The sequence below is a fragment of the Schistocerca serialis genome, chromosome 4 (genome assembly GCF_023864345.2).
Source record: "Schistocerca serialis cubense isolate TAMUIC-IGC-003099 chromosome 4, iqSchSeri2.2, whole genome shotgun sequence".
NCBI lineage: Eukaryota > Metazoa > Arthropoda > Insecta > Orthoptera > Acrididae > Schistocerca > Schistocerca serialis.
Window position 1 is genome coordinate 586,884,147 of NC_064641.1, and position 22,270 is coordinate 586,906,416.

General features: G+C 42.8%; 1 protein-coding gene across 3 annotated transcripts in view; it reads right to left on the bottom strand.

Annotated features, from left to right (window-relative positions):
- Positions 1–22,270, bottom strand: part of LOC126475336 (eukaryotic translation initiation factor 5B) — a 425,184-nt gene that overhangs the window by 10,429 nt on the left and 392,485 nt on the right. For all 3 annotated transcript variants that reach the window (XM_050103135.1, XM_050103136.1, XM_050103134.1), the window contains exon 21: positions 269–382. In XM_050103135.1, coding sequence (XP_049959092.1) covers positions 275–382 — 108 coding nt within the window. In that variant the 3' untranslated portion in view covers positions 269–274. The remainder of the gene's footprint in view (positions 1–268; positions 383–22,270) is intronic.

Genomic DNA, 22,270 nt, shown 5'->3' on the forward strand with positions numbered 1-22,270 from the left:
GGTTTTCTTCTGAATCAACATTGGCTAAATCCATTTCTGGATGAGCATATAATGTATGTTTACTACGATGTATATATAATAGATTCTTAAAACTCTTTATTTAAAACAGGATCTTTGTTTATGACAGCACATAAAAAAGGCTACTATACAATGGGGAAATTGTAGCAAATATCTACTTTTTATGCAAAGTTTTATACAAAACTGGTAAAGCAATATAATAAATGGCGTGCATGATACAGATTTTTCTCTCAGTCTTAATAATACCTACCCACTACTACAGAATCTGGAAAAGTTTCTTCAGCTCAACCATGAGCTGCCAGTCTGTCTTCACTAAATCATCTCTGAAGTAGTCCTTGCAAGCATCAATTGACTGTCTTGAAATCTGAAAAAATACAAAAGAAGCAACAGTCAGAAAAACATTGAGTCAGGAGACATGGAAGTTTTAACTGGCCTGTGAATGCACTACTCAACATCTAAACACCACACTCCAGATTGACGAGACAGGCAAGCTACAATATACTCAGTAAAAAACACCTGAATCACCACGAGTGTTGTTTGCCTTAGGACATGTCTTGTGACAGCTGCTTAAAACTGAGTCTGCCTCCTACTTTCTTTTGGTCTTTCCAAGTTTATTTCATCTCTGTTAAAACCATCTTTGAGAGACTGAGACAAAACAAGATTCACATTTATTTATTTGGACTCAGTATTCAGTTATGTTTCACAGTGTTGTTGAGCTCAAGAACGAAAATAGGATCCACACAGGCTGAAATCTGTTTATTGTCTACGCTAGTAGCTAATTAAGACTATCAAATATGAAGACATATGATTGCAAAACGTGATGTTTCAGATCCCTAACACATGCCAAGTGACAACAATATGAACTGGAGAGTTTTTGTACTCATTAAAGGGAAGTGCAGAATCCATCATCAGTTTAATATTTTTATTTTGGATAAAGTCCCGCCCTTTCATATAGGCACATGCAAATAACTGAAAGCTACATTTTGACAGGAGAAAAACATACAAATCAATACAAAATGGTAACTGAATTACAGGACTTAATCATAAGATTATTTTAAATAATCATCATCTTTAAAAATATCTAATTCATATCTATTTAACAAATGGATACAAGAGTTCTTTTAACATATTACAATGAACATGTGTATGTTCACAAGCTATACTACAACAACAATAAACTAGTCATTGTATGACATGTAGCAAAGATTGTTTCACACTAGATCTACTTGCTAGTCTGGTAATTTCAGTGACACACATCTAAGTACCATCAAGTTTCATTTAACCTGGTCAAATTAATTCCAAATTTTTGAAACTGGCAAATCTTTACTACAGACATATAATTACTTTTCAGTGGATGTAAGGCATGAATCCTGAACATCTGTAGACTAACTCAAATGCAAACAATAAAGAGATTATCATGATACAGTATGTGGAACAATATCAGAAAAGATTCGCACATGTGAAAAAAATTTTCAAAATCAGAAGAAACATGAAATTGAGGAGCAATTAAAATATATTTGGGAGGACAAAGAAACTGGTGTGTGTCAAGAAACTACGAGTAATAACTTCGTGTTTCTTCAATTACACAGGATGCAGAGTTAAATTGTCACACAAATCTGATTTCTCATGGAAATTCCTTCCACAGCAGCAGACAATGATGATCTCGCGAACAACAAGTAAAATAATGCTCCCCAACGCTAAATAAAAGAAATAAAGAGGTTGCCAGTTGTGAGAATGTATTGTCAAGAACCGTTTTTACACTGAAAGATATACAGGGTGAGTCACGGGGTTTTCCCTCGGTTTCTGGAGGGTATTCTTAGGTTGTTTGGAAAAAATTTAAATAAAGTAATGGGATCAGATCCACAATTAAGGAGCTACGGTAATTGAAAACCTCAGGCAAATGGCAGATAAAAGCTTTTATTGTAGGATTTCACTATCGAAAATGCACATAATAATTAATTTAAACTATTTTGTAGCAGTCTCTTGTATTCAGAGTCGATTTAAAGCAAGTGTTCAAAATTTCCTCCCTGGATTTGAAGGGAAAGATTCACACGGGAGTGAACCACGCGATTAGCATTTCGTAATTTCACATGCTCGTTCCTTATTAACGTTGCGGCATCGAAAATGCGATGTATTAATTCTTCTCGTGTTTTCACCTTAACTTCGTACACGATGTCTTTCAACCACTCTGCCGGCCGCGGTGGTCTCGCAGTTCTAGGCGCGCAGTCCGGAACCGCGCGACTACTACGGTCGCAGGTTCGAATCCTGCCTCGGGCATGGATGTGTGTGATGTCCTTAGGTTAGTTAGGTTTAACTAGTTCTAAGTTCTAGGGGACTGATGACCTAAGATGTTAAGTCCCATAGTGCTCAGAGCCTTTTGAACCATCATCCACTCTCAGATTCAGTAATCTAGGGCTGTTAAATCTGGGGATCTGCCAGGCCAGTTGATAGGGCCCCTGAGACCTATCCATCGATTAAGATAAGCTGTTACCATTTGGTGGAAGTGTGCAGGTGCCCCGTCATGTTGGAGGTACATGTGGTGTCTTGTTTCCAAAGGAACGTCTTCAAGAGGCTGCGGTAAATCTTCTCGTAATAAGTTAACGTACATCTGACCATCTAAATTTCCCGGGAGAATAAACGGCCCCAGTAACTGGCCACACACAACACCGCACCAGACACTGACACTGAATCTGCGTTGGAATTGAGATACTACCGTGGCATGGGGATTTTCGTCTACCAAGACATGCATGTCATACATGTTGTTGATACCATCTCTTGTAAAGGTTGCCTCATCACTGAACATTATGAAGCGACAGAGCTGCCGATTTCCATTTAACCAATTACAAAAGTGCAAACGGTTGGCACAATCATGCGGTTCTAAATGGTGAACTTTCTTCACATGAAAAGGATGCAGTCCACTCTCATGAAGGATTCTACATACCTTAGATTGTGAAACGTTCAGTCGGGTAGCTGGGCGTCTTTTACTTGGTTGAGGACTGCGCTCTACTGAATTAAGAATGTTTTCCTCATCTTTAACGTCACGAAGTCTTTCGGAGTGAATACGAATACTGGGAAGAGTACCAGTGTCTAGCAAAGTTTGATATGTTCCACTAAATGTTTTGTCACTCGGAATCCTACGATTTGGATACCGCCGGTGAGATTCGGCAGCAGCAGCTTTCTCATTACCATCACAAACGCCCAAAATGTACACCATCTCTCCATACTCCTGCGATGAAAACTTGTACGGCATCGCAAAGTGTACTGTACACAGGAGACAATAACAGTAAATAGAACCTGCAGTATCAACAACGTGATTGTTATGCAAACGTACCACTCGCTACACTTGTCTACATAAGACTGATCGTGTGTCCAGTGAACACAAGTGTAGCGCTCTGTACACCGTGGCATGTTTCGGAACTCTGTTGTGGCTCCTTAATTATGGATCTGATCACATTACTGTATTTACATTTTTTGTTTCAAATAACCTTAGGAACAACCTGTAGCAACCGGGGAAAAACCTCGTGACTCACCCTGCATTTAACTTCACGAAAAGAGGGGGCGAGACACCGCAGACGCTCTGTGCTTTTCATTCTATCAACTGATTCACATGCGGAGCGTGCTGATGTTTTAGGCCCAAAAAATAACTCTGTAAGCATCAACGAAGAATCCCCAAAGAACCAACCATGTGTGAGCAAGCAGCCTCTGTTTGGTTGGTAGAATGGCGGTGAATGATGGATTTCAGGTTGGTTTCGTGTTTTCCAACTTCCAAAAATCTTTCAATACAGTTATATATAGTTACTTAATAAATATCATTTTGCTCACAGGAGATTGGAACAGGTATACAAACTAGACTGGGAACTTATCCATCGTTAAAAGTGAAGCAACATCTCGTGTGCTTCGAAGTAGTATGACAGGGCCATTACTGTCCACGAAATATACGAAAGGCCTAGCAGATAACGCTTGTTGGTCTCTGAGTCAGTTAGTGGATGATTCATTCGTTAACAGGGAAGTGTCAATGTTGGATAATTATTACGAAACAAAGATAATTAAAGATAAACAAATGCCTGTAAACAGACGCCAATACTGGAGCTAAGTCACCGGAACCAGCAAGATGAGGGTTTAATGTCACGTCCACGACAAGGCCACAAGCGACTGAGCAACAAGTTCTGATTGAGGAACGATTGAGAAGGAAATCAGTCATGTACTTTTCACTTTACCCATCCCAACATTTACCTTGAGCAGTATAGAAAAAATACCGAAAACATTAATCCGTTTGCCGGCCGGTGTGGCCGTGCGGTTCTAGGCACTTCAGTCTGGAACCACGTGACCGCTACGGTCGCAGGTTCGAATCCTGCCTCAGGCATGGATGTGTGTGATGTCCTTAGGTTGGTTAGGTTTAAGTAGTTCTAAGTTCTAGGGGACTGATGACCACAGATGTTAAGTCCCATAGTGCTCAGAGCCATTTGAACCATTAATCCGTTTGTTTGGATGGGGGACTTGAATCCTGGCCTTCCAGATTATGAGACCAGCTGGAATCTGTCATAACTATCAAGCTGGTAGGTCCACCTGTCCAGTGCAACGTAATGTTGAATGGTCACATACAGGGGTCGGACAAAAATATGAAACAGGGCGAGAAATGCCTGCTTGAATATAAATGCCGATGCAAAACAAAGCTTGAAAGTAGTGCTGTTGTATGTGACTACGAATGGCACCTTTTCAATGTCCATATTACGTTTCATACGTGTCAGTCATTGACAGAACAGTGTTCTGTATTGCTGTTATGTAAAAGCTAAGTGAATTCAGATGTGGGTGAATTGCTGGTGCTCGTATGGTGGATGCTTCCTTAACCAAGGGAGCCCAAGTGTTTGGTTGACTGAAGACATGAAGTCTTGTAAATGAGTCCGCGATCATGTAAATGGCACTACGTTTGTGAAGACCCATCTTGATCACACAACTGTTTTTTTCCTACAATTCATAATTACCAGTTTCTTCAGATCATAAAATCAACGTCAAAATCTATATATTTAAGTACACAATAAGTACCCAGATTGCAGCAGCCGAAACCTTCAAAAGTTTGTGTGACCAAGACATCAAAGATTTATACTGCTTACAGGGAAAGCGGAAAATAATCATCTGCTAAGCCACACCACAGACGAAAGCGTGTGTTGACTGATCGTGACAGATGGCCATTGAAGAAGACTGACAAAAAACGTAGGGGCAACGGCTCCAAAAGTCACTGCAGAACTGAATGTCGCAGTCGCGAACATTATTACCACCAAAATAACAGGAAAGGAGCTCCATAAGCAGGGAATAGCAGGGCGCACTGGAATTCAAAACCACTCATCAGTGAGCCTAATGCCTTCAACAGGAAAATTTGTAGTCGAAGCCACAAAACCTGGACTACGGAGCAATGGAAGAAAGTCTTGTTTCAACTGTTTTCTATTTCTGGCCCAAATTACGTCGGTCATATATTTGGGAAGTCACACCGCGGTATTCCATGGACGCCATGGTTACTCCGCTAAGCCGCATTACTACCAAAGATCATGTGACCATTTTTTATGATCAGGTCCATCCCAGGTTAAACGTTTGTTCCCCAATGGTGATTCTGTGTTCCACGACGACAGGGCCCCTCTTCAAGCAGTTTCCGTCATCCAGGACTGGTTTAGTGAGCACGAGGATGAAGGAACTGTCGCATCTCCGATGGCCACCATCATACAGTATCTCAATACTCCTGGGATTGAGCCTTTGTGGTCTCTTCTGGAGAGAAGGGTGCTTGATCGCTATCCACATCCATCATCGTTACCTGAATTTGCCATTGTTTTAAAGGAAGGATGCTATCCGTCATTTATCCATTCCGATATGACTGGAAGCTGTTTTGAATGCCAACGGGATTCCTATATCGTATTAGGCATGGTGATGTCTTGCGTTTGTCGTGTTTTCGTATTTTTGTTCAAAACCTGTAAATCTACACATGCAGATGTCAGATGCTTGATACAGATATACCAAAGAATCGTACGAAAGTGTAATCTGTAATAGCATACGGCGCTTATAAAACTATCGTTCGGCTCTTTTTTTCCTCTTGTTTTGATACTGGAAATTTCATTAATGGAAGAGAGAGAAAGAGAGATCATATTCAAAGATGAAATACTTGGCTCCTCAGTCACATTTGTTGGAAGCTAGGATGTCACAAAAACGCTGAACACACTGGAGCAGAATACATTGGAAGAATGGAGTTGTCCATTGGGGAGAAGACTCTCCCTAATGTACAACTTCAACTGTCCAATGGGAGTAAAGAAACATGTGACTTCAAATGTGTGTTATTACATAACATAACTGGGAGCGTAAATTTTGAAGAATTCTGGCTTATGAACTCGAAAGCCGTGGTTATTACAGAAGTTGCACAATACTGACACGATACATATTTACTTAAGGATGGAAAACCTCGCAGAAGTCAAGATCAGTTTAGGTCCTGAAGAAATCGAGGAACATGCGAGGCAATACTGATCCTATGTTTATGATATTGGTAGATTTAGTGAAAGCTTCTGACAATGTTGAATGGAATACCAAAGCTAATAGGGATAAAATACAGGGAGCAAACAGCTAACTGTAATTTGTACTGAACGCATACGGCAGTTGTAAGAGTTTAAGGTCATGAAAGAGACGCTTTAGTAGAGAACGGAGTGGGCAGGGGGGGGGGGGGGGTGATAGTAGTAGTAGCAGTTGTTGTTGTTGTTGTTGTAGCAGCAGCAGCTTTATTCATCCATAGATCTCTGTTTACAAGGATATAGGACCTATTCCACATGTTATTCAATGCGTACATTGAACAAGGAGGAAAGGAACCGAGGAAAAATCTGGAAAGGATATTTGAAGTAAGAGAGAAACAAAAAATACTTAGAAGTTTGCCGATAACATTGTAATTTTGTCGGAGATGGCAATGGACTTGCGTAGGGCAACTTGAATGGAATGGATAGCGTTTTGGAAAGAGGTTATAACACGGAGAACATCAGAAATAAAACATGGGCAATGGAGGGTAACTGAATTAAATTAGGTGATGCTGAAAAAAGTAGATTAGGTAATGAGACACTCCAACAGCAAAAGATTTTTACTGTTTGGCCAGCAAAATAATTGACAACGGGCAAAGCAGAGATGGTATAAAATGTAGTTTTGGCAATAGCAAGATATGTTATATAAAGAGGAATTTGTTCATACAGAATATAAATTTAAAACTTACGAAGATTTTCCTTGAGTTATCTGTCTTGAGCGTAGCCCTGCACTGATGTGAAATGTTGAAGATTACGTGTGTGTATTGGGTAGCCAATGAAAAGGTTCAATCGAATCGAGGAGAAGAAGAGAATTGTGTTATGATAAAAGTAGAAAGCAAAAAGAGATTTAGTGATAGGGCACGTCCTCCTGAGGCGTCTAACTATCGTCAGTTTGGGAAGGGAGGGAGCACGGGTGGGGGGATATGGAGAGGGGGGGAAGGAGTTGGGTTTTTCTTTTTTTTAGTGGAACATTTTTCCAGTTCAGGTGACTTTTTACTAATATTTATTAGAACGACGGATTTTGGCAGCATGCTGCCATCATCAGTTGCTTTACAGTTAAATATACATAACGTTGAAGTGTGATGTTTGTTTGTTGGGTATGTCAGTGAGTTTATATAGTGAGATGTAAGCGTTTTTTCTGAACATCTGTTTGTCTGGCTCACAGATCACAGTAATAAATACGTCCCCACTTAAAATTTTCATATTCAGTTGTTTAAATTACTGTGCTCTGTGCGCAGACAAACAGGTATCCAGCAAACACGGTGAAATCACAGTACATAATCTCACTGGCAGAACCAGCAAATAAATCTCATCACACTTCAGATTTATATCCATGTAAGTGTAAAGCATCTGATGATGACATCACTACAGTAATCAGTGATCCGTTGAGTGTCGCCATTCTGGCTCGTTTGTCTCCGAATTGCACCCCGTCAATATCTGGTTCCGCAGGAAAATGCAGCGCCAGTGCTAGGACGTGCACGCGAGCGACAACGGTCCAAGTGCCGCGAGCGGTGTGCGCTGAATGACGGCGGATCAATACCGTGTCGCGCTGCGCGGCGCGCTCAATGGGCGGGGCCCCTCATTCACACCTGACGAGGCACATGTGCGCGGGCGGGGCGCCGGAGTCGCGCAAGGTCGCCCACAGCCAGCCTTCACCTTGTCCGCCGCCCAGACGACGGGGCCCGGCACTGATGGCACGCGCCACCACGTGGTTATCAGAGCCAAGTTGGGACGTGACGACGTTCGAAATCTTGATCTGTCCTTGAAAATTAGCGACGATAACGTGGACGGACGCAAAAACAAGATTGAAGATCTGCTAGACGACGATCAATTTAGCTCTCGGAAAGAGGTAGTTCTGACGCTGCGCTTGATAACGCTTAAGAAAAAATCGAGATACCTTCATAACTTGTTAACATCGAGTATAGATTTACGTGTCAGGCAGCCATTTCTGAAAGTATTTGTATGGGGTGTAGCCATGTATGGATGTGAAACATTGACGATAAAAGTTTGGACAAGAAGAGAATAGAAGCTTTCGAAATGTGGTGCTACAGAAGAATGCTGAAGATTAGATGGGTAGATCACATAACTAATGAAGAGGTATTGAACAGAATTGGGCAGGAGTTTGTGGCACAACTTGACAAAAAGAAGGGACCGGTTAGTAGGACATGTTCTGAGGCATCAAGGGATCACAAATTTAGCATTGGAGGGCAGCGTGGAGGGTAAAAATCGTAGAGGGAGACCAAGAGATGAATACACTAAGCAGATTCAGAAGGATGTAGGCTCCAGTAGGTACTGGGAGATGAAGCTTGCACAGGATAGGGTAGCATGGAGAGCTGCATCAAACCAGCCTGAGGACTGAAGACCTCAACAACAACAACAACAACAACAACAACAACAACAACCACCTTCTTCATAACATTTTCCCACTTGAAAAAAGCGTTCGACAACTTAAAATGCTGCAAGATGTTTGCATTTCTCAGGGAAAAAAAGGTATAAGCTGCAGAGAAAGAGAGGTAATGAGAAATATGTATAAGAACCTACAGGGAACAGTAAGAATAGAAGACCGAGGGAAGTGTTTGTGATTATACACGGTGTTCTACGATTCCCGATACAAACTTTTTGGGCTTGTAGAGGGGGGAGTAAGTGCATAATATTTTAAATAGGAACGCATGCCTGGAAACGATCGATTCCGTTCTACGACGGGTCCACTTCTGCTTGACGAACTGAATTAGGCGTGATGCAGTACAATTATTACGTAATAATTTGAAAGGAAACTTGACGAAACATCCATTTACCTCTTAAGCACATTTGTTTGTTTTAAAATCATGCGTTTACATTATTCAAAACAAAAAAGAACCCAGCAAACTATATGTAATGTTTAAGAGTTACAGCAGACAAATGTGCTTAGTGATAAAGGGGTGTTCCGTTGTGTTTTCTTTCGAATTGTTACCTAATAATTGTTCTGCGTCACTACTAATTCAATTCCTCAAGCAGAAGTGGATGAGTTAAACAGCTGAACTGAAACCGTCCCGGACACGGGTTCCTATACAAAATACAGAGTCCGCCAGAAAAATGTATACACTGTCAGGCTCTATCGAGATATAGATATTGTCGTTCCATTTGACTTACGAGTGTGTTGTAGAATGGGCTTTGGCTCAACAGATGTTAGTGCTTTCATCTAGGTATTGAGAAAACAAGATGGCTGCAGCACTCTTGACAGTTGGGCAACGAAAATGTATTGTGACGTGGTTTTTCAAGTTTGATAATGCTGCTGAAGTGCAACGTCAGTGGAGGTGGGAGTCTGCAACAGAACCGCTAACCCGCTTAACGATTAAACGCATCACTGACAAGTTTGAATTGCATGGAACGATTTGTGATATTCACAAAGGAAGACCAGGAAGTCAGCGTACAGCTACAAGTCCTGCTTCGTCGGCTCTCGCGTTCGAAACGTTTATTCATTCTCCACAGAAGTTAGCTACGCAATGTGCACGTGAAGTGGGGGGTAGCAGTACAAGTGTACGAATAATTCTGAAAGCTGCAAATTGGAAAGTTTACATTCCACGATTACCGCACGCGATTAATGACGACGACCCCGATCGCCGAATGTAATTTTGCGAATGGTATCAGCAATTGGTAACTGATGACGAACAATTTGTGACGAAGGTAGTGTGGAGTGACACGGCACAATTTAAACTTAATGGAACCGTGAATCGGCAGGACAGTGTGTACTGGGCATCGGAAAATCCGCATGTTTATGTGGGTAAAGTGGTCAACCTACCATGGGTTCATCATCTAGGGGCTTAGTGGGATCCTTTTTCTTTGATGCTACTGTCGCTGGAGATGTGTACCTGGAAATTTTACGCACATCAATTTTGCCAGGTATACTTGTGCTTTATGGAGCTGAAGAAGATGTCTTCTACAAACAGGACGGGGCGCCACCACACTACCACCTAGCCATATGAGCTTTCCAGGCTGACAATTTTCCGGGCCGTTAGATTGGACGAAGAGTTCCCTCCACGGTCGCCAGATCACATCTATGGACTTTTACTTGTGGGAAACAGTGAAAGATAACGTCTATCGACGTAAGCCACGCTAGCTGGAGGAATTTCGCCAGGAGATTACAGCGACATGTGCACGATCTCCACTGTAACACTGACTGATGTAGTTGCGGCGACCGTTTGTCGTTTCATTATGAGTGAACGGTAAACATTTAAAGTAAACGTGTGCTAAACTGAAGGTTGTACAACATATGGGATCAATTATTAAATGTTAATAAACACATAAGTAATACTTTTCGTTCCTTAAAGTTTGTAAGGGGAATTTCCGAACACCCCATGGAGGGGGTACGGTAGGAACATAGTCTCCCTTTTCACTGTTCAACCTGTTCATCGATGAAGAAATGAGCGAACAAAAAGAAAAGTTCAAGAGTGCGATTAAAATTAACGCTGAAACGATATCAATGACATGACTTATTCTCAACGAAACTGAAGAAGAATTGCTGGACCTACTGAATGGAGCCTGCAAACATGGGCTGGGAGTAAGCTAAAGAAAAACTAAAGTAACGATAAATAGTAGACACGAGATCGGTATCCACGTCGTAGACGAAGTGAAGGAAATGTTCCTCCCTAGATGTTAAATTACGCGTGACAGACGAAGCAAGGATAATATATAACAGGCAAGGAAGGGATTGTAGGCTAAGAGAATGCCTGTTAATATATGGCGTTATTTACGCCACACAATGCGGATGCATCAGTCGGCAGAAACGCACTGAAGCGGCCACCATCTCTACCTCAAGACGTAAAATAAACACGAATACCAACCTAAAGAAGATATGTTAAAGTACCTCAAACGCATCGTGGGTAAAATAAGTATTTTCCAATGGTTCCAACGCAACTGGTTCTCCCTTGCATGCCCAGTAATTCCTTACGATTATACACAGGGTGTTTCATATATGACGCAAGCGCGCGCCCGAAGTTCGCATGGGAAGCGCAACGGCAACTTCCCTCGGCAGCTACCGCATGATGGCTCCGCGCGTCTTCCCAGAGTTGAGCATTGACTAACAAACAATACAACTAAACTACGCTTACCTTCATTTACAGCATGCAGCAAGAGCAACTTGAACACATTGTCAAAGACTCGTACAACTTCAGCGGCTAAAACTGTCTTCTAACCATACGAGTGTATATAGACTGATTTTTGACACTATCTTTTAACAACCCCAGTATATGAAAATCACACCTAGATCTCGGAAAGAAGCGGTCAGTTAACTATCCTGTCATCAAAACCACCTTGTAATATTGCCACAGACGCGTTGGCAGTGTGTATTCTTGCAAGGTCCAGCGTGAAATAACTGTGGATCGCTTTGGTAGCTGTTAGTTCTCTGACCATTGGTTCAAATGGCTCTGAGCACTATGGGACTTAACATCTATGGTCATCAGTCCCCTAGAACTTAGAACTACAGGGTTATTACAAATGATTGAAGCGATTTCACAGCTGTACAATAACTTTATTATTTGAGATATTTTCACAATGCTTTGCACACACATACAAAAACTCAAAGTTTTTTTAGGCATTCACAAATGTTAGATATGTGCCCCTTTAGTGATTCGGCAGACATCAGGCCGATAATCAAGTTCCTCCCACACTCGGCGCAGCAATGTCCCCATCAATGAGTTCGAAAGCATCGTTGATGCGAGCTCGCAGTTCTGGCACGTTTCTTGGTAGAGGAGGTTTAAACACTGAATCTTTCACATAACCCCACAGAAAGAAATCGCATGGGGTTAAGTCGGGAGATCGTGGAGGCCATGACATGAATTGCTGATCATGATCTCCACCACGACCGATCCATCGGTTTTCCAATCTACTGTTTAAGAAACGCCGAACATCATGATGGAAGTGCGGTGGAGCACCATCCTGTTGAAAGATGAAGTCGGCGCTGTCGGTCTCCAGTTGTGGCATGAGCCAATTTCCGCGGGCTACGCGTGAAACTTGCCCGCACGCGTTCAACCGTTTCTTCGCTCACTGCAGGCCGACCCGTTGATTTCCCCTTACAGAGGCATCCAGAAGCTTTAAACTGCGCATACCATCGCCGAATGGAGTTAGCAGTTGGTGGATCTTTGTTGAACTTCGTCCTGAAGTGTCGTTGCACTGTTATGACTGATTTGAGTGCATTTCAAGCACGACATACGCTTTCTCGGGTTTGTCGCCATTTTGTCTCACTGCGCTCTCGAGCGCTCTGGCGGCAGAAACCTGAGGTGCGGCTTCAGCCGAACAAAACTTTATGAGTTTTTCTACGTATCTGTAGTGTGTCGTGACCATATGTCAATGAATGGAGCTACAGTGAATTTATGAAATCGCTTCAATCATTTGTAATAGCCCTGTACTTAAACCCAACTAACCTAAGGACAGCACACAACACCCAGTCATTCTCTGACCATTGTTCACATACGTTTGAGAAATTATGGGTTGGTGAAAAAAATTGCTCCAATAATTCACGCTGCATTAATTGCAGACCACATTTCGTTTTCACATCATACAGAGACACTTTAGGAAACAGATGAGAATTAACCCCAGAACACTAAAGGGGAGGAAATGTTACACCTTTACTAAACCTGTACACAGGTTATGCATTAGTTAACTACAATTATTAAGGCTCCAATGATGTATCACATACAAAATAAGTACAAAACGTTCCGTTTTACACCCTATCCTGACAATACCAGATTGGCGGGAACTGCGAGTTGGTATCAACTGCAGTCGCAAATTTTACGAGGATTTAGTAATCAAGGGTTAACAGAGCTCCAACGCAGTTTTTTCTGATAATTCACGACAAATGGAGTTACGCTTCATCAGAAAAAAACTTCAGGATCAAGCTAATAATGGAAAAACTGGTCTAGACTGCTGCACTACTGACACTGAGCTACAGTATCTGTGTTGGTCATCTGATGGACTGTTGTTGAACTGTAAGTTTCAGCTCGTCCAGAGATCTGTTAGGAGATGCTAGTGACAGGTTAGACTGAACTGTTAAATGACTCAACGATTTTCTCGGACTTCTTTCCAACCCTGTTCTTATTAACCTGTCTAGTTTAAGCTCAGTTAAAACACTGTTTTCCATACTTTATTTGTCCAACACGGATAACATCTGCCGAAATTACTTTACTAATCTATGTATCATTATGAATACGTACATCGGGGTTTTTTGACAAAGTTAGCCTACATTTCACATACAGCTCTGTTCCTGCATAGCTGAACACATGGAACTCTTGCTGATCTTCATGCATACCACACCGAATGGAAATAGCACAATAGGAAAGGAAAAAAAGGTACACTCGATCGTACAGTAAACACACACACACACACACACACACACACACACACACACACACACACACACACACACACACACACACAGTCCCACAACGGGCTAGAGCACATGTGGCTATGGTCGGAATTTGTCTACGTGGTATTCGTTCCCGCGCAACGCCGGAGATGCGCTGGTGTCGACGTGGAACAACTTGTATTATGGCATATGCGGCAAATGTTCGACGGAAATAGAGGACACATACGTTTCTCTCTTCGTCAGCGGCCAACAATTTGCCTCAGCGGAAAAAAAAAAATCTTTTTGTCTTCCCGTTAGGTTGATGCGGGTGCTTAGAATTCCTCCCCTGTTCCAATCTCTGTATTCCCCTACAGTTTTTATTCTCTACAAGTTCCCTGAAATACTATGCATGTCATTTCTTGATTTCTTAACACATGTTGTATCATCCCGTTGTATTTTTTCCAGAAGTTTATCTCCTAAATGATTCTCCGAACAACATTTCTTGGCAGTCCCCTCAATTTTCAAAATCTTTCCACATGTCACACTCTTCGACTCTCCTCCTCTTCTTCTTCGGTTTTCCTACAGTACATTATAGTTCATTAAATACATTTAGTACATTTTTAACTTTAAGGCATTCATTGACTTTAATAAATATTTTCGTTAGTACTACCTATATTACTTGTTTATTCTGTATTAATGGTTGCGATGTTGTTCCATGGGGCGCACATGTTGTAAAAGTGTTGTGCATCGGCTGTTTTCCTTTTGTGCCTGTGTTTTAACTTTCTTCTTTCTGCGTTACGGCGTTCTAGGGATCACGATCAATCTTCTTTTTTGTTTCATTTTCTTCCACTACTGTTTCACTGGGTTTTTTTTTCATTTCTTTAGATCACCAAAACCGCGTTTTCTTTAATTTCATTTAATCTGTGGATTATCAACGGTTTTGCACAGATAGCGGAAATGGAGATGTTTAAGTGATTCGCCGTTTTCAGTGGTAGGAAGGAGAAGACGCATACGTCATTCACTGCTATGCGGGACTGTACTCAATTTCAGTAGCAATGAAAGAGTGAACGACAGAACATCGCATGTTCGTGTACGATACCTTCGCCTTTTTTGTTATTATTATTATTATTATTGGGTTTCGGGTCATGCCCATACAGACATCTCAATAGTGGAAATACGATAAGACAGTGTGGCTGAAGTGACTTTCATGTCAGTTACGACGACACGAATGTAAGGACAACAGAACACTCAGGCGACGAGTGGAGATAATCTTCGACAAGACCGGGAATCTAATCCGGGTCCAGTCAGTCAGTCTGTCGCTTCAACATGGCGGATATTTCGTGGCCCATTTTAATTGGCCAGTTACAAATCGCAACATGATCCTACGATGAGATACAGCTTTCAGGACAATTGAAGAAGAGGTGGCTGTGATTAACCGACGCTTGTTGGCGCGAGTCACGAGTTATTTCTAGCAGGTCGCTGAAAACTCTGTTCGAGAGAATGGTGGCCACTTGGTTCACAAGTGTGCATGTAAATCGAACAGAAAATGTTAACCGCAGATTTTGTAAGAATAAGAAAACAGTCACTTTCCTATAGGTCACCCCGGTATTGCCATGAATTTTATCTACTGCTCAGAAAACATAGTTCGTGCCATACACGGTTGTAACGCTTTTTACAAACTCATTCCATCAAATTCAATCTTCCCTGTTTATCATACAAATGTTTGTATCTACTCCAAACACCGGGGAGTCCATATACATAATGATTCGTAGACAATACTCATAGTGAAAATAATTTTGTTGTGTTATTTTCAGCACATCTGTCAACTGTTCGATTCCGCAGACGAAAGGCCCTGTTTAATTATAAACGTATCTTTACGAGTTCTCCTGCTACACTTCCAAGACTGAAGGTTCAAAATGGTTCAAATGGCTCTGAGCACTATGCGACTTAACTTCTGAGGTCATCAGTCGCCTAGAACTTAGAACTAATTAAACCTAACAAACCTAAGGACATCACACACATCCATGCCCGAGGCAGGATTCGAACCTGCGACCGTAGCGGTCACGTGGTTCCAGACTGAAGCGCCTTTAACCGCACGGCCACACCGGCCGGCCACCAAGACTGAAGGGTTGGCGCTCTCTCAACCCAGTAGCAGTATAGAGGTATATTACAAAATGGCTCTGAGCACTATGGGACTTAACGAATTTTTTAAAAAATAGCTTCAGTCAATTTGGAAATGAAAAGAGGGGCGGGGAGATATGAAGGAGGAGGGAGAGGTGGGAGAACGAGATCGGGCGAGGTAGAGGGATGGAGGGGTAGAGGGATGGGGAGGGGTAGAGGGATGGGGAGGGGCAGAGGGATGGGGAGGGGTAGAGGGATGGGGAGGGGTGACAAGGAGGGAGGGGGTGGAGAGGGGGAGGGGTGACAAGGAGGGAGGGGGTGGAGGGCGAGGGGAGAGGGGTGGAGGGCGAGGGGAGAGGGGAGGAGGGCGAGGGGAGAGGGGAGGAGGGCGAGGGGAGAGGGGAGGGGGGAGAGAGGAGAGGGGAGGGGGGAGAGAGGAGAGGGGAGGGGGGAGAGAGGAGAGGGGAGGGGGGAAGAGAGGAGAGGGGAGGGGGGAAGAGAGGAGAGGGGAGGTGGGAAGAGAGAAGAGGGGGGAGGGGAAGAGAGAAGAGGGGGGAGGGGAAGAGAGAAGAGGGGGGAGGGGAAGAGAGAAGAGAGGGGAGGGGAAGAGAGGAGAGGGGAGGGGAAGAGAGGAGAGGGGAGGGGGGAGAGAGGAGAGGGGAGGGGGGAGAGAGGAGAGGGGAGGGGGGAGAGAGGAGAGGGGAGGGGGGAGAGAGGAGAGGGGAGGGGGGAGAGAGGAGAGGGGAGGGGGGAGAGAGGAGAGGGGAGGGAGGGACGAGTAGAGGGAGGGACGAGTAGAGGGAGGGACGAGTAGAGGGAGGGACGAGTAGAGGGAGGGACGAGTAGAGGGAGGGACGAGTAGAGGGAGGGACGAGTAGAGGGAGGGACGAGTAGAGGGAGGGACGAGTAGAGGGAGGGACGAGTAGAGGGAGGGACGAGTAGAGGGAGGGACGAGTAGAGGGAGGGACGAGTAGAGGGAGGGACGAGTAGAGGGAGGGACGAGTAGAGGGAGGGACGAGTAGAGGGAGGGACGAGTAGAGGGAGGGACGAGTAGAGGGAGGGACGAGTAGAGGGAGGGACGAGTAGAGTGAGGGACGAGTAGAGTGAGGGACGAGTAGAGTGAGGGACGAGTAGAGTGAGGGACGAGTAGAGTGAGGGACGAGTAGAGTGAGGGACGAGTAGAGTGAGGGACGAGTAGAGTGAGGGACGAGTAGAGTGAGGGACGAGTAGAGTGAGGGACGAGTAGAGTGAGGGACGAGTAGAGTGAGGGACGAGTAGAGTGAGGGACGAGTAGAGTGAGGGACGAGTAGAGTGAGGGACGAGTAGAGTGAGGGACGAGTAGAGTGAGGGACGAGTAGAGTGAGGGACGAGTAGAGTGAGGGACGAGTAGAGTGAGGGACGAGTAGAGTGAGGGACGAGTAGAGTGAGGGACGAGTAGAGTGAGGGACGAGTAGAGTGAGGGACGAGTAGAGTGAGGGACGAGTAGAGTGAGGGACGAGTAGAGTGAGGGACGAGTAGAGTGAGGGACGAGTAGAGTGAGGGACGAGTAGAGTGAGGGACGAGTAGAGTGAGGGACGAGTAGAGTGAGGGACGAGTAGAGTGAGGGACGAGTAGAGTGAGGGACGAGTAGAGTGAGGGACGAGTAGAGGGAGGGACGAGTAGAGGGAGGGGGAGGGTAGGAAAGAAAGTAGGTAGGTAGGTAGGTAGGTAGGTAGGTAGGTACGGGTACTACGGTCAGCTGGTTCAAATGGATTTAAGTTGAAGCAATTATACAGACAGGAAAAGACTTGGGCAAGATAAACGAGCATAGATAAATGCACACAGTCACCACACTAATGATTATAGCATTAACAAGTTACGTTGTGTTCCATAAGGATCTCATTTCTCACTCGATACAATTCATCAAATATATGTACTACTATTACTAAGCAGAATGTAAACGCCTCTCCAAAAATCATACATGCTTTCAGTGTGCTGCAGGGTACACTTGTTTAATTTTTCTCAGTATTTTTTTTTTCACCTTTAAGTAAATGTGAAAATTACCGAACTATCAGTTTAATAAGTCACAGCTGCAAAATACTAACGCGAATTCTTTACAGACGAATGGAAAAACTGGTAGAAGCGGACCTCGGGGAAGATCAGTTTGGATTCCGTAGAAATGTTGGAACACGTGAGGCAATACTGACCCTACGACTTATCTTAGAAGCTTGATTAAGGAAAGGCAAACCTACGTTTCTAGCATTTGTAGACTTAGAGAAAGCTTTTGATAATGTTGATTGGAATACTCTCTTTCAAATTCTGAAGGTGGCAGGGGTAAAATACAGGGAGCGAAAGGCTATTTACAATTTGTACAGAAACCAGATAGCAGTTATAAGAGTCGAAGGGCATGAAAGGGAAGCAGTGGTTGGGAAAGGAGTGAGACAGGGTTGTAGCCTCTCCCCGATGTTATTCAATCTGTATATTGAGCAAGCAGTAAAGGAAACAAAAGAAAAATTCAGAGTAGGTATTAAAATTCATGGAGAAGAAGTAAAAACTTTGAGGTTCGCCGATGACATTGTAATTCTGTCAGAGACAGCAAAGGACTTGGAAGAGCAGTTGAACGGAATGGACAGTGTCTTGAAAGGAGGATATAAGATGAACATCAACAAAAGCAAAATGAGGATAATGGAGTGTAGTCGGGTTAGGTCGGGTGATGCTGAGGGAATTAGATTAGGAAATGAGACACTTAAAGTAGTAAAGGAGTTTTGCTATTTAGCGAGTAAAATAACTGACGATGGTCGAAGTAGAGAGGATATAAAATATAGACTGGCAATTGCAAGGAAATCGTTTCTGAAGAAGAGAAATTTGTTAACATCGAGTATAGACTTAAGTGTCAGGAAGTCGTTTCTGAAAGTATTTGTATGGAGTGTAGCAATGTATGGAAGTGAAACATGGACGACAACTAGTTTGGACTAGAAGAGAATAGAAGCTTTCGAAATGTGGTGCTACAGAAGAATGCTGAAGATAAGGTGGGTAGATCACGTAACTAATGAGGAGGTATTGAATAGGATTGGGGAGAAGAGAAGATTGTGGCACAACTTGACTGGAAGAAGGGATCGGTTGGTAGGACATGTTTTGAGGCATCAAGGGATCACAAATTTAGCATTGGAGGGCAGCGTGGAGGGTAAAAATCGTAGAGGGAGACCAAGAGATGAATACACTAAGCAGATTCAGAAGGATGTAGGTTGCAGTAGGTACTGGGAGATGAAGAAGCTTGCACAGGATAGAGTAGCATGGAGAGCTGCATCAAACCAGTCTCAGGACTGAAGACCACAACAACAACAAAGTAGAAACACTGGTTAGGGTCCAATTTTACTTCTGTGTTGATTTTAGGGGAGGTTTTTTTGGCTCTTTTCTAATACGAGATGTGTTCAATACAGAATGATCATAATTTCTTAATAGTCATAATTTCTCGGGCTGAAGTTTAATCTTACGACATTCTGTTAGCTTAACGTGCAACAAACACGCCGTAGTAGTTTCATTGTTGGGTCTCCTGGTTCCCGCCTGTGAGAGGCAGGCAACGTCAGACATGTTCAGTATCGCCTACCGCTGCAATGGAGGTTAACACGCGAGGGACAGTATGCGGCTTTGAAATTCTGCTTTCGTCTCAACAAATCTTCAGCTGAGGCCTACACAATGCTACAGGAGGCCTCCCTACAGCACAGCTCGAAGGTGGTTTAAAATGTTTAACGAGGGGAAACATTTCAAAGGAAATTACTGCTCTTACGGAAGAAAACATCAACACTGCTGCTGTCAAAGTGATGCTTCTGCTGGGAAAGTTATGGTCATTTCATTCTTTGATATTCATGGAATGGTTTATCAACATGTTGTACCTGCATACACATCAGTAGCTGGACAATACTACAGGGCTGTCCTGACAACGCTGCAAGTCGATATCAGGCGCAAAAGACCACATTTCCGTGAAGCTGGCTGGATGCTGCACCACGATAATGCGCTGTCGCATATTGCCAATGTTGTTGCTGAATATCTTGCAAAAATCAACGTGAAATGCATCCCCCCCCCCCCCCAGTCTGGATTTAGCCCCATGTGAGTTTTTTCTATTGCCTAACATGAAGAAACGCCTTCGTGAGAGGCATTATCAATCATCAGAAGCGGTGGTGAAGTCTGGAGCGGCGATTTTGAAGGACTTCTCAAAAGATGGTTTCCAACATATGTAAGAAGACTGGCAGAAACGCTGGGAGAAGTGCATCGCATTCATGGGACACTACTTTGAGGAGGACCATCAACATTATGAGGATGAGTAAAGGTAAGTTGCAAAAAAAAAAATTATGATCAATCTTTATTGAACAGCCCTCGTACAATTCATTCCATCACTACTGAAACTTACCCTTTCCATCTTTTCATACTGAGATTTTGTTGAACGTGCCCTTGATTTGTTTGTCGAGGTTTATTGCTTCTGTGCCATTTCTTTCTCGGTTTTTGGTTTTGCTATATTCAAATTCTAGTGTCAGATTTTTCCCTTATAAAATTTTCAATATATCACTTCATGTGTAAAACATTTTTGAATATTGCTGTTTAATTGAAGATATCGTATCAATATCCCAGAATAATTTGCAGCAAATCCTCAATTTTATTTTAACATCTGCTTTCTTCCACTCGATATTTCCCGTTCTTTAGATTTCCTTGTACAGGTAACATCTTTTGCCGTTCGCACAAACACCATTCTTAAATTAGCTGTTGCCTTTCGTCTCTCTCCAAATGAACTACACTTTACAAGATGCCCAACTTATTTCTTAAATTCTGGTATGACATCCTATTCTTACATAAATTCTCATAATCTACATTTCTGACTTCCTGCCTGACAAGCCAGTCTCTTTCCACATTTGCCTCTATTTTTGTTCTGCATTTACGATGATTTTTTACTCAAAAGTGGCTAATAGCGTCCTATACAATTTCTTTATTATTTGATAAAATTTCACCAACTTCAATGAAAGTTTTATTTAGTCCTTCTCAAAACCATTCTCTAAATGACAAACACGCTGTTTTCGCAAATTCTACTAACATATGACTTCTGTCATTTCCAGTGTCACACCCATATGCAGGTACTGACAGGTGTGAATATTACCGATCCATTAGAAGGTACTGACAGGTGTGAACATTACCGATCCATTAGAGTCTTATTAGGCAGGATTGCAAAATAATAACATGAATTATTTACTCAAGAATGGAAAGAGTGGATCTCGGGATAGACCTGTCTGGATTCCGGAGAAATGTAGGACAGTTGAGGTAGCATTGACCCTACGACTTACAAGGTAGATTAAGCCAAGGCAAAATGTTTGCATCGTTTACAGAACGCTTTTGACAATTTGATTAAAATACACTCTTACGAGAGAATTTGAAGGTAGTAGGGATAAGACAAAGGGAGGGAAAAGTTATCCACAATTTGTACACAAAACAGATAAGCTTGATGCCCATCACCAATGATATTTATTGTGTGTATTGAGACCAGCCACTAAAGGAAAAAACGGAGGAATTTGAAACAGTTATTAAAGTTCACGGAGAAGAAATAAAAACTTTGAGGTTTGACGATGAAACTACAATTGCGTCAGAGACGGTAAAGGACTTGGAAGAGGGAGCTGAACGGAGTCCAATGAAAATATGCTATAAGATGAACATCAACAGAAGTAAAAGATGCTTACTGGCATGAAGTCGAATTAAATCACGTGATGCTGAGAGAATGAGATTAGGAAATGAGACACAAAGTAGTAGATAAGTTTCGCTATTTGGGCAGAAAAGTAACTAATGATTGCCGAAGTAGTGAGAATATAAAACACAGACTGGCAACAGCAAGGAAAGTGTTTTAGGGCCAGGAGGTATCTTCTGACGTTATTTGTGCGGAAGTGTAGCCTCATACGCATGTGAAACACGGACGATAAACAGCTAGGTCAATAAAAGAATAGAAGCTTTTGAAATGTGAAGGTAAAGAAGAATGCTGAAGGTGCGTAATGAAGAAGTAACGTAACGAATTTGGAACATAAGTAATTTATTGCAGAAGTTGGCTATAAGAACTGAACTTTTGAAAGGGAATACCCTGAGGCACCAATGAACAGTCAGTCTGATAACGGAAAGAAGTATGGAAGACGGCCGGGGGAGAGAGTGTATGTGGGAGGGGATGGAGCGGAGGCACTCAACGGCGAGGTTATGTGGGGACGGAAAATTGTAGACACACACGAAAGCTTGACTACAGTAAGCAGGTTCAAATAGATGTAGG